The sequence below is a fragment of the Scatophagus argus genome, chromosome 20 (genome assembly GCF_020382885.2).
Source record: "Scatophagus argus isolate fScaArg1 chromosome 20, fScaArg1.pri, whole genome shotgun sequence".
Taxonomy (NCBI): domain Eukaryota; kingdom Metazoa; phylum Chordata; class Actinopteri; family Scatophagidae; genus Scatophagus; species Scatophagus argus.
In genome coordinates, this window is record NC_058512.1 from 16,145,508 (window position 1) to 16,161,560 (window position 16,053).

At 41.6% G+C, this 16,053-nt stretch overlaps 1 protein-coding gene across 5 annotated transcripts in view; it reads right to left on the reverse strand.

The window, feature by feature from the left end:
* Positions 1 to 15,900, reverse strand: part of cacna1bb (calcium channel, voltage-dependent, N type, alpha 1B subunit, b) — a 153,357-nt gene extending 137,457 nt beyond the window's left edge. For all 5 annotated transcript variants that reach the window (XM_046374766.1, XM_046374767.1, XM_046374765.1 and 2 more), the window contains exons 1-5: positions 14,993 to 15,900; positions 13,208 to 13,523; positions 9,390 to 9,668; positions 7,251 to 7,356; positions 4,191 to 4,330 (exon numbers count right to left, since the gene is read on the reverse strand). In XM_046374766.1, coding sequence (XP_046230722.1) covers positions 4,191 to 4,330; positions 7,251 to 7,356; positions 9,390 to 9,668; positions 13,208 to 13,523; positions 14,993 to 15,053 — 902 coding nt within the window. In that variant the 5' untranslated portion in view covers positions 15,054 to 15,900. The remainder of the gene's footprint in view (positions 1 to 4,190; positions 4,331 to 7,250; positions 7,357 to 9,389; positions 9,669 to 13,207; positions 13,524 to 14,992) is intronic.
* Between the last annotated feature and the right edge of the window lie 153 nt (positions 15,901 to 16,053).

A 16,053-nucleotide genomic window follows, 5' to 3' on the forward strand; every position in this document is an offset into this window, starting at 1 on the left:
CTACACATGTGACAAGCCCAGTAACAGCCCATTAGTGCAACGTTTCAAAATGTTGGCTGTGAGGATTCAGTATCTCACCTCCACAGCACAGCTATTACTGTGTTATGGAGGTGAGATTATTATAACAGGTTCTTGCACACTTTAAAGTCTCAGTGACAAGGGTGCATAGGATCATGAACTCTTGACTTGGGGGAAAATAAAAAAGAAAATACACTGACCAACATTTGTCGTTATTGATTATTGAAGGTTTTGTCAGTATGAATTTTGCTTGACCAAAACATTGTCAACAGAAAAGGTGAGGGATTCTTTGTTTTCTTCACAATTTGACCCTGTCTGCAGTTAACACCCCCCCCCCACACACACACACACACACACACACACACACACACTGCAACCCAAGCTTCCTGTTGTAATACCCAGGTGATATCACTCAGAATTCAGAAGATATAATAACTGCCAATCATTGGCAGATTACTCACAGGGTCACACTGGAAAGGATTAGTATTACCACATCACTTTCTTGGCTTTTAGAATAACAGCCACATTTCAGAACATAAGAAACCACTTTTTTTACACTCTCCATGGCTTTAAAAATGATTTTACTTGAAGTAATTCTCCCAGTTTGGCTTCTGAATGGAGAGAAAATCTGCTGGTTACGGACTGCAAAGTGAATTGACTCTTCTTGAGTTTAGCCACTGAAATTAATGTGAATGTCATTTAATCCTTTTCTTCTTGGATTCTTTTAATTTTTATTTTCAGCCACTTAGTCATGATTCGCCAGTTTCTATGAGCCCAGCGCTTCATGCTGGCAAATGTAAGAAATATACCAGAAAAGAAAATGGTTTTCTAAGTAGTGCAGGCTTCTTGTCACGGATGCTGTCATGCTGAGCGTGTGACTGGCTGTTTCTGGCTCCTTATCTGGCCTCAGTGTTCCTGGGCTGGCCGACTCAGTGTTCTATTGATTGAGCCTTTGGCAACCCGGGCAGATTTATTCTCTTATTAGGGCCTCCTAATGCCTGATCAGGACAGATTAAAGGTCTGCCACTGCCTTCAGCTACACTATCATTTAGATCCTTTCAGTGGGGTTGGAAGGCTGTATCAATATAATTATTCTAAGAACTAAGCACTGGAGTTGTACAAAAGGCTGAAATAACACTGACTGTTAGCAAACAGATGCATTATTGATTTATGTAATATAAGGTTCATATAGAGCAGAAGTGAATATGTTTTAATTCCAAAGAAAACAGGATTATTTATTTTCCCTATCACAGCAGAGCCACAATTACATCTTCTAAATTAGATTTCTGACCAGTCAGATCAATAAAAACCCTCACCAGTCACTGCTGATTGATAATGCAGCCCTTTTGAATTTTTTTTTTTAATCAATCATTCATGCATTGATTGATGGCATACAGCTATGCTTCTATGTTTAACTTCTCTTTTTTTCGTTTGCCACTCAAAATAAGTAATCACGTCATCATTTACACCATATTTAACTATAATTATGATCACTAATTCTTGCCTGGTGGCTGCTCAGTCCCTCTGTGGACTACACAGGACAAAGCAGAAAGAGATTTTAACACTCAGGTGTGCACTTAAGTCTGTTTAATCCTCTTAACTCCACTTAGGGAGGCTGAACATCTGGTTTTCTCTCTGTTATCATTCGCCATCAGGACAATTTCTCTGAGGATCACATTTTGCTTGTTCTGTGATCCAGTGAGCCAACCTACATCCAAAGGTGATCCGATTGATTTCCGATTGGTGCGGGCTCTGTCCGGACACCTCCTGGCCCCGATCCCGCAGGAGCATGTCGAGCACAAAGCAAACAGAGCTTCACACACACAGAAACGCCCGATCACACTGAGGCAAATTATCTTCTGTGGTTGCTTAGCAACCAAACGCAGACACACACATGCACAACATAATGGTTAATTTGTTTCCAGCTGTGTCAGCAATGGGCAGCCAAGATTGACGAGCTATTTCTCTAGCTTTAGTCTTTCAAGAGAAGAAAAACTCTGAAATAAAAAGCTGAATTTAGATATACGATATATATACTGATATACACACTGCAAACAATAAAATATTGGCATTTTCCTTTAAACTCATTGTCTGCTTGGATAATCTTATTTTATAGCAACTGTCTATCTAAATAACTTCGTATGAATCAGAACTTATTTGTCTTTTAAAACACGAAGAATCCTCTTCTTTATGCCTTATAAGACAACTAGAATGCAAAGCAAAATGCTAAGCATCACTGCTGTTTCGATGTGAAAGGTGAATCACATGGCATTAAAAGCAGCTGGTGTCGTTCTACATGAAGATAGTGGAATTCAAGAGTTTTGCTCCAAGCAATGTGCCTCTGTGTGAGCTCAGCCTTACATGTAAAAAAAAAAAAAACGCCTCCTTTCATCTCCCAACACACATGAATTCTTCCAGCTCCAAACACAATCTTCCCACTTATGTTCTGTGTGAAAGAAAAAGAAAGAAAGTCATCTCTCGACTGTTAATCTGCTGGCTATGGTTTGAAACAGACAGAAGAAGAAAAAATGTTTTAATTCTGAACAGCAGCTTTCTGAGTGTAATTTCAAAATCTTATTTTTACATACAACAAAACATAAAAAAATTGGCTCTCTTCTTTATCTTCATTTGGATTCATCAAATCCAAATGAACACTTGTGGTCAGTGCCTGTTTGCAATCTTTGTTCTGTTCATTCATTCAACATCCACCTTGATGTCTGAAATAGCATAAACCCAATCAGAACCTCAGGCAGTACAAAGACAGGATAGTATTTCTCTGCTCATAAATTTAACAAAGAAAAGAAGTATTTATGAGCATCAAGTGAATCAAACAAAGTGCTTTTGTTGCCTAAACCTGACCATTAGGGCAAAAACTGTGCAAGTACCACATCCAGGGGCACCTCGGGATGTAAATTTCTCAAGTAGATTTGACTATTATTTTATATGTTTTCATGTATCTTTCTGGTTGAATAATACTTACTTTGGCACTTAGATAAGCAGATCACCATCCTTGAGTTGTCTGATAATCTCCAATCAGAATACATGTTTCAGCTTGTGTGCTAATGATAATGGTTGCTAGATTTGTGCAGCATCATGGCACAACATAATTCCTGTCTGTTTGACAAAATAAGGAAACTGAAAAGAAGGACTCTGAAGCCAAGAGCAGGCCATGAAGTACAGAAACAAAAGGTTTGCATAAGGTTTGCATCAACAAAGAACACAAAGCTCTAAAAAAAAAACTCACTTGAAATAATATCTTGGATCCAACAAGAGAAAAAACGAAAACAAGCATGTAGACATGCTGACAACCTCCTGATTGCCCTCCAAGGTTAAAAGCAAAGAAGGAGCACCATGCTGCCTTCTAGACAAGGCTTTAGGGCTGCCTGTAAGTTGAAATCCCAGCAGTAATCACTCAGAACTATTGACCTGACCATTGACTCTTTTTTGATAATAAGAAACACAGGCCATTACATGTATCCAAAGCCCCTGAGTCTGACAGCCTCCCCACCAGGTGTCCACTCTTGTCCAAGCCTCACTAAGAGCTATGTTACACATTGTACAAATGTTGATATAATACCCATGAACCATATAAATTTAACATATCAATAGTTTGCAGAAATGTGTTTTATTCTACTGGCTGGACTCATTGAGACAAAATTTCTCAATCTCAAAATTTAATTGTAAATTATCATCAGCTAAATGTGTGTCTTATACTGTACAGTCAAAAGCATGTAGACACATGAACTTTAGGTCTAAATGAGATTAGTGGATATTCCATAACCATAGGGGCTCTGTGCAGGCCAGTCAAGTTCTACCACATCAGCCTGGGCAAAACATTTCTTCAGAAACCCAGCTTTGTGTCAGGGGGCACCAGCATGTTGACACAGGAAAGGGCCTTACCCAAACACAAAGATGGAAGCCACAAATTATGTTGATAAGGTGTCCACATAGTGAAGGCCAGGAAGAGTGTTAAAAACAAAGACTCTTTCGCATCTTTCACAGGCTTTTGCTACTTGTTGAATAACTACAGGTGCTGTAGGCAGATGCTCTGACTGGAAGAAGGTGATTCCACTACACTCTCTCTCAAGGCGCTCACAGATACACACAAAAGAAACCACTCTCTCACTTATGACTTTCATGTCCAGCTGACACCCAGCGGGCGAGGGACTCACCCCGTGAGGACGACCACGAAGTCCATTACATTCCAGCCGTTGCGGAGGTAGGAGCCTTTGTGAAATGCAAAGCCCAGGGCGATGATCTTAATGGCAGCCTCAAAACAGAATATTCCAATAAAGTAGGGCTCTGTGTCGTCCTACAGAAAGACACAGAGAACCAGAGAGAGGATGAGAGTGACAGGGGCAGATCTTTTTGTAAGAGGTAAGAGAGTGGTTAATGAAGCGTTAAGCAAAAGAGACGAGGGTAAGTAAAAGAGAAAAAGAAAGATGGCTCCTTTCACTTCTTGCACCGCCATGAGCAGAAGTGCAGATACAGGAGCCCTCTTCTTTCAATGAAAAGAGAGTAAATACTGTGAAAACAAATATTCACACACACAGCATGATCTTAACAGCATTAGTAAAACAATGGAGCCGCAGGCCGGCTCGTTTAATGCATTCAGGCATTTAAAATTAACTATTTAATTTCAGTTGATAGTAGGTTCATATATGGGGAGAAAAAATAATATAATAATAAAAATAATCTCTACTTAATGCATATTGTTTTAGTGGATCTGCAATCATGCAAAAAAAACATTGTGATGTAGCAGTGGGCCTCTGTGGTTAACTAAGCCAACCAGAGGGCTACTTAAGTCACCCAGAAGGGTGAGCAGTGAAGTATCTAGGTCAAAGAAGTGGCCACCTGGGCCAAGCAGAGGGGTTCCTGGGGTGACTAATGGGGCACTTGTGAGGAAAAACAGGAATTTAGGGCAACTACAAAGGTGTTATGCACATCTCTTCCAAAGCGTACGGACAATATGAAGTGGCATTAGAAGGGACTTTGAGCAAATAGAAGCAACGCGGGGTCTTTTGAGCTAACCAGAAGCCACAGGGATTGACCAGAAAACCTTTTGAGAACTAGAGGCAAAATTTGGCCTGTGCATGTGGGCTGTTCAATTGTCCCTGTAGTGAAACATTTTATCAAAAATTAAAGCACAGAAGTAGGAGTAAGGTCAATCAGAGGAAGGAAAGTGGCCAAAGACAAGGACGTATGGACTGACCAGAGGGAGATCTGGGCCAACCAGAGGGCCAGTCAAACAGGTGCTTGGGCCAACCAGAGAGGTACTTAAGGGATTCAAGTGCGCCTTTGTTGTATTATGACAGAAATGAAGCATGCACTTGAAGTAACCACAAATGTACTTGGAGTATAAATAATAATAACATTTTGAGCATCCAGAAAGTCACTTTAGTCACTCAAGTGACATTAAAACAAAAATGAAGTATTGGAATAATGGAAGAAGGGGGGCAAATGACCAGCTAAAGTGCCTCTCTAGTGTGACACTGGGGCAAATCAAAAGCACATCATCATCCCAATGGGACATGGACTTGCTGTTTAAAATGGCACTTTGGCACTCAGAGCATATGCCCAACACACATGACTGGACATGATTGATTTGGACGCTGCATTATTCCTGAAAAGTGTCAGCAATCAACAGTGTGTGTCACAGTTTGGTCTTTCGCACTGTGTGGCTAGGTTAACCCTGGGCCTTGGTTTAACTAAGCCGCCTGGATCACACGCGTATGACATGACACTTTTCCCTTTGCCTCCATTAATATCTGTAAGAGCCTTGGGCAATGTGCAGGGCATGAGTAGAGGATATCTCACGCCTACACTAACCTCTCCCCCTCGATATTTCTCTCTCGCTTCCAGCATACTACAGCCTGACAGTCAGTGTCCCCAACCCCCTAGCTTCACCCAGCTTCCAACATAAATAATCATGTAAAAGCAGTGTGACAGGCCTGAGCACTATAAGAAATGTGACCTTTTCTATAGCACAGGCTGACTGCAGTGAGTGATCACTGGTAGTGATAATAGGTATGTTGGATGAGAGTTCTTGCATCAAGCGTGAACACTGTGGTGCTAAAAAAGAAAAAAAGACAGCTTATTGTTGTTGAGAAGCAAATAAGGTGTTCCTGGCCAATAAGAGAAGCAGTAGGAGTGTGCAACATTTCAGCCATGACAGGCATTCAGTGTGACATACAGTATTTTGGTATCCTGTAAAAAGATAAGATTCACAGACAAAACAATTGAATGTTATGTAATGACAGAGTCTGGGGGCTTGTTAATATCTATACATCTATTTACATTTAAAATGCTTTCGAATTACAAATACACTTGCGAAAGACGGCTGGGGAAATCCCCAAGGATCATGGCGCTAAAGACTTACAATGGATCTAAAATACTTTTACTGAATAGCTCCTATCATCGCCTCCACTTACAGTACTCCTCCTACTCTGTTGACAGAGCTTCATAAATAATAGCCGATCCCTTGTTCTAATTAAAAGGCTTCTTGTTGCATCACATCCTCGAGGTGGAGGAGGCAGGGAGAGGATGTTTGTTTCCTCCTTTGTGTAACCACTCTAATCACTTTCTCAGGTGTTGAAAGCTACCTTTTTATTTTCCCAGCTGTAGCAGTTTCACTGTTGAATTTGCATTACAGTAGCTGCGATAATTTGACACAGGAGCAGGTGGTTGAATATGAAAGATATCCATTGACTTTTTCACATCAAGCTGTTGCTTTTTGTAATGCTCTCTCACTCTCTATTTTATGACAAAGTCCCCTGAGCTACAACACCCGCAAAAACACAAACAGCTAAGTGCTGAACCATGAAGCTACACGCCACTCAGTTTGATTTTGTGTTCTTTTCTCGCCACTTGACCTCCCCGTGCAGCAGTCTCTCTGGTTTCTTCTCTGAGACTGGTTAGCTGTGCAAAGTAACTGTCAGAGTTCAAATGTTGGTTTAAACTGAGTGCATATGTGAGCAGCTGTGGGAACAGGAAGCCAGTGTAAGGGATAAAAGCTAGCTCTCTGAGAGGCACTGCTGACTTACAAGATGGGAGCTGGAGGGGGAGGAAAGGGGAACAAACACACAGGGTGTCCCACAGCCTGATGAGTGAAAGGTGCTGTTGCAGGTCAGATACTGGTGCTACCGTCAAGGGTCAGGAAACCAAAGCTGGGACCTGACTGTTCTTTGTCTGAAAGAAAGTGACCTTAGAGACAGGCGTGTTGAAGCACTTACCAGACGTTCTGACATGGGTGTCTTGTCGCTGGCAGGTAGATGCTGCTCCAGGGCCAGGACGATGCAGTTGGCAATAATTGTAGCCAGGATCATGTACTCAAATGGAGTGTGAGGGTTAAGGAACAGTTGAAAGTGAAGAAGCATACATTTCATTTCATTTCATAGCAGAACCATGAACTATATTTTCTGTTTAAAGACTGACTTTTCAGGATGAATGAGTTTAGCGTGAAGACAATGAAGGACAGAATAAAATAAGGCACGAGACAAAAAAAATGGCAGACAACATTAAGTTGTATTGAAAGGCAAATTGTTCTGCATTATTCTGTATGAAAAATGCAATTAAATTTAAGCTTGGACGCATTCTGTCCGCTAAAGTACAAAGCTCCCATCATGGTCTGGTTGAAGGCTTTCTAGAAAGAAAGCATCCTATACATGCGCTCATGATCCTTCCAGATGGTTGACCATTTCCAACCATTTTCAATGGTTGGCTCATTCTGCATTCCATTTTCACTGGGTCAGTGCCCGCAGGTCAGGGTCTATTGAGGGCCTATGAATCGCCAGGGAATACGGAGCTTATGACCACTATAGCCAAGATGTAGAATTATAACCCATAAAACGTCCAACTACCACGATTTTCCTGCCAGTGAATATTAAAATAAAACAGGTATAACAGTTACTTTTACTGTTTCTTGTGGGTTTCTTTTCATCGTGTGGAGTGGGAAGTCAAACTTGAATCTGCTCCTAAAGGAACAGATAAATAGATAACCAGTATTGTTCCACTACAGCTAATGTTCCTCTTACTGCCATCCACAGAGTGCAGAGCAGCAAAAAGCTCTCTTCACGTGTTTGTCACCCAAGCCTTGGCTTTCTACTCTCATTCATTTCACTGCAGATGATATTAATTCAATCTTTTTTCTTTTTTTTTTTTTGGTCATTAAAATGTGGACAAATTCTTACAACTTTTCCTGCTCTTGTTTTTTGTTGTTGTTGTTGATTCAAATCGCATTAATGCCTTTCAAGTGCAAAAACACGTGGTTGCAACAGCACTTATTTTATTTTTGAGATAATCCACTGGGGTTTTTTTTGCAGGAATATGTAAGCAGAAGGATAAAACTCCAAAATTCTAAAATTTGCCAATTGTTTGTTCTCAATAAAAATGTGAAATGCTTGTGACCTGAAACTACTGGTCACGTTTTCAGAACAAATCACAGGTTTTAAGACTCTTCTTGTATTAAAGGCCACTCGTGGGCTGTGAAAACGCTTCAGAAACACGCTTAATAATGTCCTCCTGGCAGAATCTTTCACTTATTTCAGGAGAGAAAATGTTAAGATTTGGAGGGTGACCATGACTCGGCGCACTGGAGTGGGCTTTTTTGCAGCGTTGAAAGAGTGGCGTGGAGCGGTGAGTGTGGGCGACTTCAGCACCATGGAGAGGGCTCCTAACTAAGACGACGAGGCGGTGCTGCAACCCTGAACCAGCGGTCGCCTTTCACCAGAAATAAACTGCGCTCTTTCTCTTTGGACTTACACGCGCAGTCAGCGTAAGCAGTCGCATCATTGACTGAGCGTTGCCCTTTTACGCACGCAGTTTTTTTTCATCGACTTCTATTTACGTGAATCAATAGCGATGTTTGATCATTATTAACTGACGCTGGGATCGCTGTGTGCACGCTCGGCAGACAGTTTACAGCTGACATTTTGACAAAAGAACTTATAAGTCGATATGGACGCCTACGGGCTCCATATTCAGCTGGGAACAGAAAAGACAACACAATGGACGGAAGTGAAGTCTTTTCACTGCCAGCGCCTATTGAGAAAACGTCTCCTGTGTCATGTTGGACAGAGATAAGAAGCGGAGCGACAGGTGCAGGCGGCGTTGCGCGGAGAGCAATAAAGACGGACAATGTGGCAGCGACTCCACAGGCGAATATAACTGGCCGTTCAACAGCACGGGCGGTGTTTTCACAACCTCAACTGAAAACACTCGTTTAAATCCGCATAAGAGTTTGACAAACAGGCCTTCGGGCAGTGGTGTGTTTCTGCTTTTCTAACATCCCTGTGTGCCTGTCAAGCAAGGACATACAGGTTAAAGGCTGCGGATGCACCTGCTCTGTGCGTGGTGCTGGTCAGCAAGGATATGGCCACTCTGTTATTCGCTTTGCATACTTCCTGATGAGGTTGTCCTCGCGGAAGATGAAGAGGGAGCGGTTGACAGTGAGGCAGTTTTGTTTGACAGGGTTTGGGTTGTAAATGGCCATTGTCCGGGCTCTCTGGGCCATCGACTGCTTGTACACCCTCTGACCACCCGGAGCGCCACCACCCCGGGCTCCCCCTCTCCCAGCGCCCGGTCCGCCTCTCCCTCCGCCGCCTGCGCTTCCTCCATAGCGGGTGGGTAGATCTTCTGCGAAGCGAGCCATTCTGGAAACGCACAGATCCAAAAGGGAAAATCCAAACTGGTGTCAGTGGAAATGGAGGGGAGACGCATCACAACAAACACACTTCATCCGAACCACAGCAGAGTGCACGGAAAGCGCTGCGTTTGGAAAATGAAAAACAAGGTGGCCTCATTGAAAACCACGTTCTTTTGCTCCTTTCCATTCATTCATCTTCTGTTACATTTAAAGCATAAAAGTTTAAAAGCAATAACGCACTTCAGCTGGAAAATTATTCACTTCGCTGACGCTGTGGTATCCATTATCAGCCGAGCTCTGGGTGGGAGAAAAATCACCCTGAAATAAAAGCAGATCACCCCGTCTCTGTCCAAAATCCTGGCAGCATCGTGTCAGCTTCCAAACACCAGTTGAAACGTTCAAGGTGTCACTGAAATTAAGCAGGAGCGTCAGGAAACACTGAAATCCCTCTCTTTTCTTTTTTTTTCCCCAGCTGAGAGCTATGAGAAGACAAGCCAGTCGTCAACGTGAGCAGGTGTCCTGTGATTTCTGTTTGATCACTCGCTGTATGGGGGCTGAAGGCTATAAAGCAAGTCCCCAGTGGTATAAGGAAGAGCGCATGTGACCAAAACTGGCCTATCGGTGACTGGAGCGTACAGACGCGCTCGCCGTCTGTTGGCTGGTTATAAAAGACTGTAAAACTAATGAAGTTCACAAAAGCCCCGCGGGTCAAAACATGCGAGTTAATATTTCTTTTGGCATCAACAAGGCGAAAAGATGTTTTCTATACAGAAGACAGCACCTTGCAGCCTAAAAGACGACGTGCGCCTGCGTGCACTGATAGCATTCAGAGTGTGTAAGAATAGAGATGGGTGGGGGAGTTTGCACACAATCAAACACTTGATAGTGGGGGGGATATGCGAGGTAAGTGGGAAAAAATGATGAATCAAAAGCATTAGTCTGCACTTTGTTTTCTATTTTCTTGAATTCTTGTTTTCATTGTTTGGTGTCCCGCAGAAACTGCTGTGTGAGTAAAAACATATGAAACGGAAACCCTTGTTTATCTTCCTCTCATCTGAGCTTATTAAAACCCAATATGTAAAAAGTATTTTATGTCCCACTAGAACTAGACTTGCATATGTGATGAAGCTGAACAAAATATGGAAATGACATTGTTATTTGACCAAAAAGGGAAATAATTTGTGTTCTGCCCGTTACTTGGGCTAGGCATGAATAAATGCATTTTGTTTACTGAAAGCCATTCACAGACAAGGAAATGTACATGGCTGTCAAGCATAGCGACGTCGCTGGTGTTGAGGGTGAGTTATGCTTCAAAGAGGTCTGTTAGACTTTTTATAAAACAACTGTTTAAAAAACTCCAACAGTATTTCTCAGTCTTATGTTTTGTCCATCTGTTGTACAAAATTCACTGTATTTATCCATGTTTTCCAGCTGAGCTCAGAGGGAAGGCATCACACTGGACCTCTGGACCATGTCATCAGTTCAACTTTTATAAGCTCGTAAACTGCATAAAATCATTAAACGCCAAGGTGATAAAACTATTTGCTATTTGAGTCACTAAAGATGTCCCAGTCTGCCCTGGTCTTAGTACACAGGTACAGTACCTGGTCTTAGTACACAGGTACAGTACCTGGTCTTAGTACACAGGTACAGTACCTGGTCTTAGTACACAGGTACAGTACCTGGTCTTAGTACACAGGTACAGTACCTGGTCTTAGTACACAGGTACAGTACCTGGTCTTAGTACACAGGTGAATGCTGTATTAATAAGTACAGCCGGGGCTTTCCAGCAGGAGCTCTGCACAAAACAGTGTAAAACTCATAATTAGCACAGAAGCTCCTCAGAGCTGTTTATCGCTCTTTAATTTTCTTTATGTCTACGGGGATTATGATACAAGCCAAAAACTACGGTTTATGCAAATATGTAGATGCTTTGACCTTTGCTGGTCTAAACCATGTGACTAGTCTCCAGGCCCGGTGGGGTCAGCCACGTGCTCCTGGAGCTGACTGTCTGCTCTAAACAGGCCCCTGCAGGTACATTTAATTATTTGAGAACATTAGATAACAAACTCTGTTTCTCCGTGAATGCTGATTAAGAAATGTGTGCAACTTATCCTTCAGCTTAAACTCTCAGTGACAGTATTCTGTGGCACAGTGTCACTGCATGATGACAGAGCAATGGGCAGGCTCAGGTTTAATTTGTTGTCTGTCTACGTAGCCTTTGTGTGTTAAACTGTCAGTGTTGTTGTAATGTGATGTGTGTGTGTTTTAATGAACTATTCTTTTGCTGTATATGTCAGTAGTTTTTTGCCATAGGGAAAAAAATAAACAATCCATGTTTATACTGGCTACAGGGATTCACAGATCACTATAAATTTAAATAATGGCCTGTTTCGGCCTAAGTTAATGATCATTGGGAAGGTTTTGTGTGTGGCATTTACCAGAGATGATTGTTATGCCTTTCAAATTAGATTTAGAAATTCTAAACTTTTTACTTGGTCACTAAGATATATAGTCTGTATTTGTTTTCACTTGGCATTTTCCATTTCCTGCCTTTTTCCTCAAGAGAATATAAAAAAAGTAACAAAACCTCTGAACACAACATCCTTTCTGCAGATCAAAGCTTCAGTTGAGTCACAACCTGATCAATATTCAGAGATTCAGAAAATGTTCTAGTGGGCTGTTTATTAGATTAATAATTAGCAAATATTTGGCTACTTCGCTACATTTTTATGTTTTGTCATTCAATCAACATAAACTACATATTCTAAAGACAAAAAATCAATGCCGTCCACATTCTTTTGGTCAGATAGTGTCAGCTCTCATACTGTGGGAAGCCTTTTCATGAAGATGTTTCAGATTGATGCAATTTATTCAGGAACGTGTGGAGTGAGTGTGACTACTGCACACAGCTACAGTACATCTGACCAACCTTTACTGCTTCAGTCTTTGCTGACCTTTATTTAAATGCATCCTTTGTCTGGCCTGTTTGTTTAAACTAATTAACTGACTACACACCAAACTAGACTAGATGTTAACTTATACTCAGAGGCCACTTGCAGATTCATCGAGTCTTGTGTTTTTCGGCATCTAAACATAATTGTAGCTCTCGATTACATCTCAAGCTAGATCGTTGACACAGATGCTCTAGATACGGCTGAAGAGCCATCTAGTGGTTAATCGTATGTACTGCAGAGAGAATGTGAAAGTCACTGTACTATTAGTACACAGTTGAGCTGTTATTATTACTGTTGAGGGATTAATAATGTTCCCTTTGATATAAAATCTGAATGAAAAATGAGTGGAGTGGGTTATGGGATTGTTTTATAAATACTAATGCACTTTAGCAAAAGACCAATGTTTTAATGTAATAGGTTTATTTACTGGACAAAGAGGAGCGATTGCCCCAGTGTCCAAAGCTATCTAACTAACAATCTTTTTGCTCTTCAAGAGAATTGAGGGGTTGCAAGAGTTTTAGGCTACTTCTAATTAGTTACAATTTATTAGTTTTGTTATTACTTTAAGTTAGACGGTTGTATGTCTCACCTGTGGGACCAAGGCGTGCTGTTCAGCATCTCGTGCTCCTTGACGATCTGACGCACGCCATCTCTCCTTCCTGCTCTCCTCGGCCCGTCCAGGTGTAAAATTGCGTCATACTTCAGGGAGGTGCTGGCGTCAGCCGGCCTCCATGACGTCTCCGCCGGGTCTCCAGCGCCTGTGTCCTGCTCCTCCACAGGCTCCGACTCTTCTCCCAGCTGACCGAGACTGCGACTCTTCTTTGGTGATGGAACCCACCAGGTATCCTCGTACTCCGCTCCAAGGGTGAGCATCCTCCATGAACCCAACGTGGCAGCGCGCAGCGCTGTTGGGTCGGGTCAGGTTTATTAACATATAGGAAGCAGAAGACATAACTTAAGGGAGTCGACAGTGGAGGACTTTGCTAAGGGGCAGGGGTAACTGAAGGAGAGGGGGGGCATGTAGCTCACAGTGATGCACTTACATCAGTTACAGAACACTTACAAACCTTGGTAAAGTTTACAATTTTGGTATACATTTTTTAAATAATAATACCTCTGGAATAGCAGGGCGTATCTTTTAAGAAAAAGCAGTGCTATAAAGTTACTGAAAAGTCCAGCAAGGGGTGTGATGATGCACCAGTATTAATGAAAACCGTGATAATAGGAAATTGAATACTGATATCCTGTTAATAATACACATCAGATAATATTGTGTACCGGTAAATAATTCAGAGCAAATGTTAGGCCTTGTGGACCCTTTGTTCATTCATCTGGTTGCCTTTTCACCTCTCTTCACTCATATTTTGATTGTAATTGCTGAAACAAGAGACAAAATAAAGTTAAAGATAAATTTGATTTTTTTTTTTTTTAATTTTCTGTAGATATTGCAATAATACTGTTGTTGTGAATTCTTGGCCACAGTAATCAAGTCTTGAAAATCTGATATCATGATGGCCCTTAGTTCAGCAAAAACAAGATTTTGACTACCACCAACGCCACCTACATGTGACTTGTCCAAGTGCAGCAAACCTTGGAGGACCGCATCATCTCCAGTTTCGTGAATTTGTTCCATTATTATGTGCTACAAGGTCTTTTTCACAGACATTTTGATATGCCACAGCGAGAAAAAGCACAAGCGTTGACCTTATTAACAGACTGAATGAATGAGTGAATTCCATTTATCACCTCCGTCACACTGTCATGGCTACTGAATAAAGCAAAGCCGCTGTTAATTTTAATGGTAACATCTGTGCTTTTTCTACTGTGACAAACCAAAATGTCTCCCCTGATAAAGTCTTTGCGCTTGTTGCTACCCTAATTAAACTGTCCATATTAAATAAAGAGCAGTGCAAAGCTGGCTGTCAGTCCAAAATGGAGCCAGGGTGGCCCACACAGAAAACAGAAACACATCTATTGTTATAGACCACGACTAAAGGGTATTGACTACTTAGACCACTGCAGAGTTTATCAACAACGCCATAATTTCTCTTGATAATCACAGTTCTTATTGCGTCCCACAAAAAGATCCTGAAAAGAAAAAAATGGTCTGAAAAGACATTCAAAAACAAAAAAAAGAAAAGAAAGAAGACACATAATGTTGGATTGCAGAAATATATTTTATCCTCTTGTTTATCATGTTGATCTCGTGACTCCTGAGACTTTTCTTTTGATCCGTTGAGGGGAGGCCCCGACTCTTAATTTTGGAACTGCTGACTCAGGATATCAGTAAGTTAACGGGCATTTACTACCTTACTGGTTATTAATACAATGAAGAAATGCAAACAAAAGGTGGTAAGAACAAGAATGAACATACCATAAACCACAGTGGATCGTCTTTCTGCCCATCTGGAGCTGAAAGGAACTGTTCTTTCCATCACTGCTCTCCAGGGTCACTGAGGTAAATCCAAGCGAACAGTGGCCCCTCACACACACTTCATGTATGTCTGCCTGCAGAAGGCTCCTCTGTGAGGCACCAGGGCAGGGGCACCAAAACCAAAAAAAAATTTCTCCCACCTTGGAATGCGGAAAGGCTGTTTCCTGTCCTGCCAGTTAGCAACCCTATTATCAGCCCAACCGTCTTCAGTGCTGAAGGAGAAAATTCTCTGATTTAATTATCGACTCTGTTTTCGCTGTCCGCCCTGGTAACCAGGAAGGGAGCAATCATCGGTCAGTCAGTGAAAGGCCTGCAGATGCACAGTCATTCACTTCCTGCTGGTTTTTTTTTCACATTGGTATTGCAGAGGACATTTTGAATCTACAACAGCTGATTGGATTTGTGTTTTTGCAACTTTTATCTGTGATTGAGTTTAGTGGAAGAGGAGGAAAGGAACATTTACTCAAGTGCTTATGTCTGCAGAAAATGTTTGACTTTGTACTTACCTATTCTACATCTTTTCCATGAGTTGTGCTTTTAAGCCTGTATTATATTAGTTGCATTGGTGGAAAAAAAAATCTTTTTGGCGATTTAACAGCTTTGTTAACTTCATAAAACTGTGCTTTAACTCTGCTGGAATTGTGGCTCTAAGGATGGCATAGTCATTACTTTGCCCCACCTTAAAATTTCTTAAAATCATTAGCAATGACAGGCAAAGCAAATAAAAAATTACTTAGGTTGAATTTTAGAGAGTTTAAAGGTCAGCACGATAGTATCAGCAAACTCACATTCATTAAACTTACTTTCACTTTGTATTTTTCCACAGGTCATCTACCTGCAGTGGCTCTGCCTCGCCCCCAGGTGCAACTACAGAGAGAGATGAAGATGTCAGTAAACAGTCCAATCAGACAGGGAAGTGCAAACACCCGCGTGGGTGACTGTGGGTGTGTGTGACAGAGAGTAGACTACTTTTAATCTTAAGTCATCTTTTTATTCATACA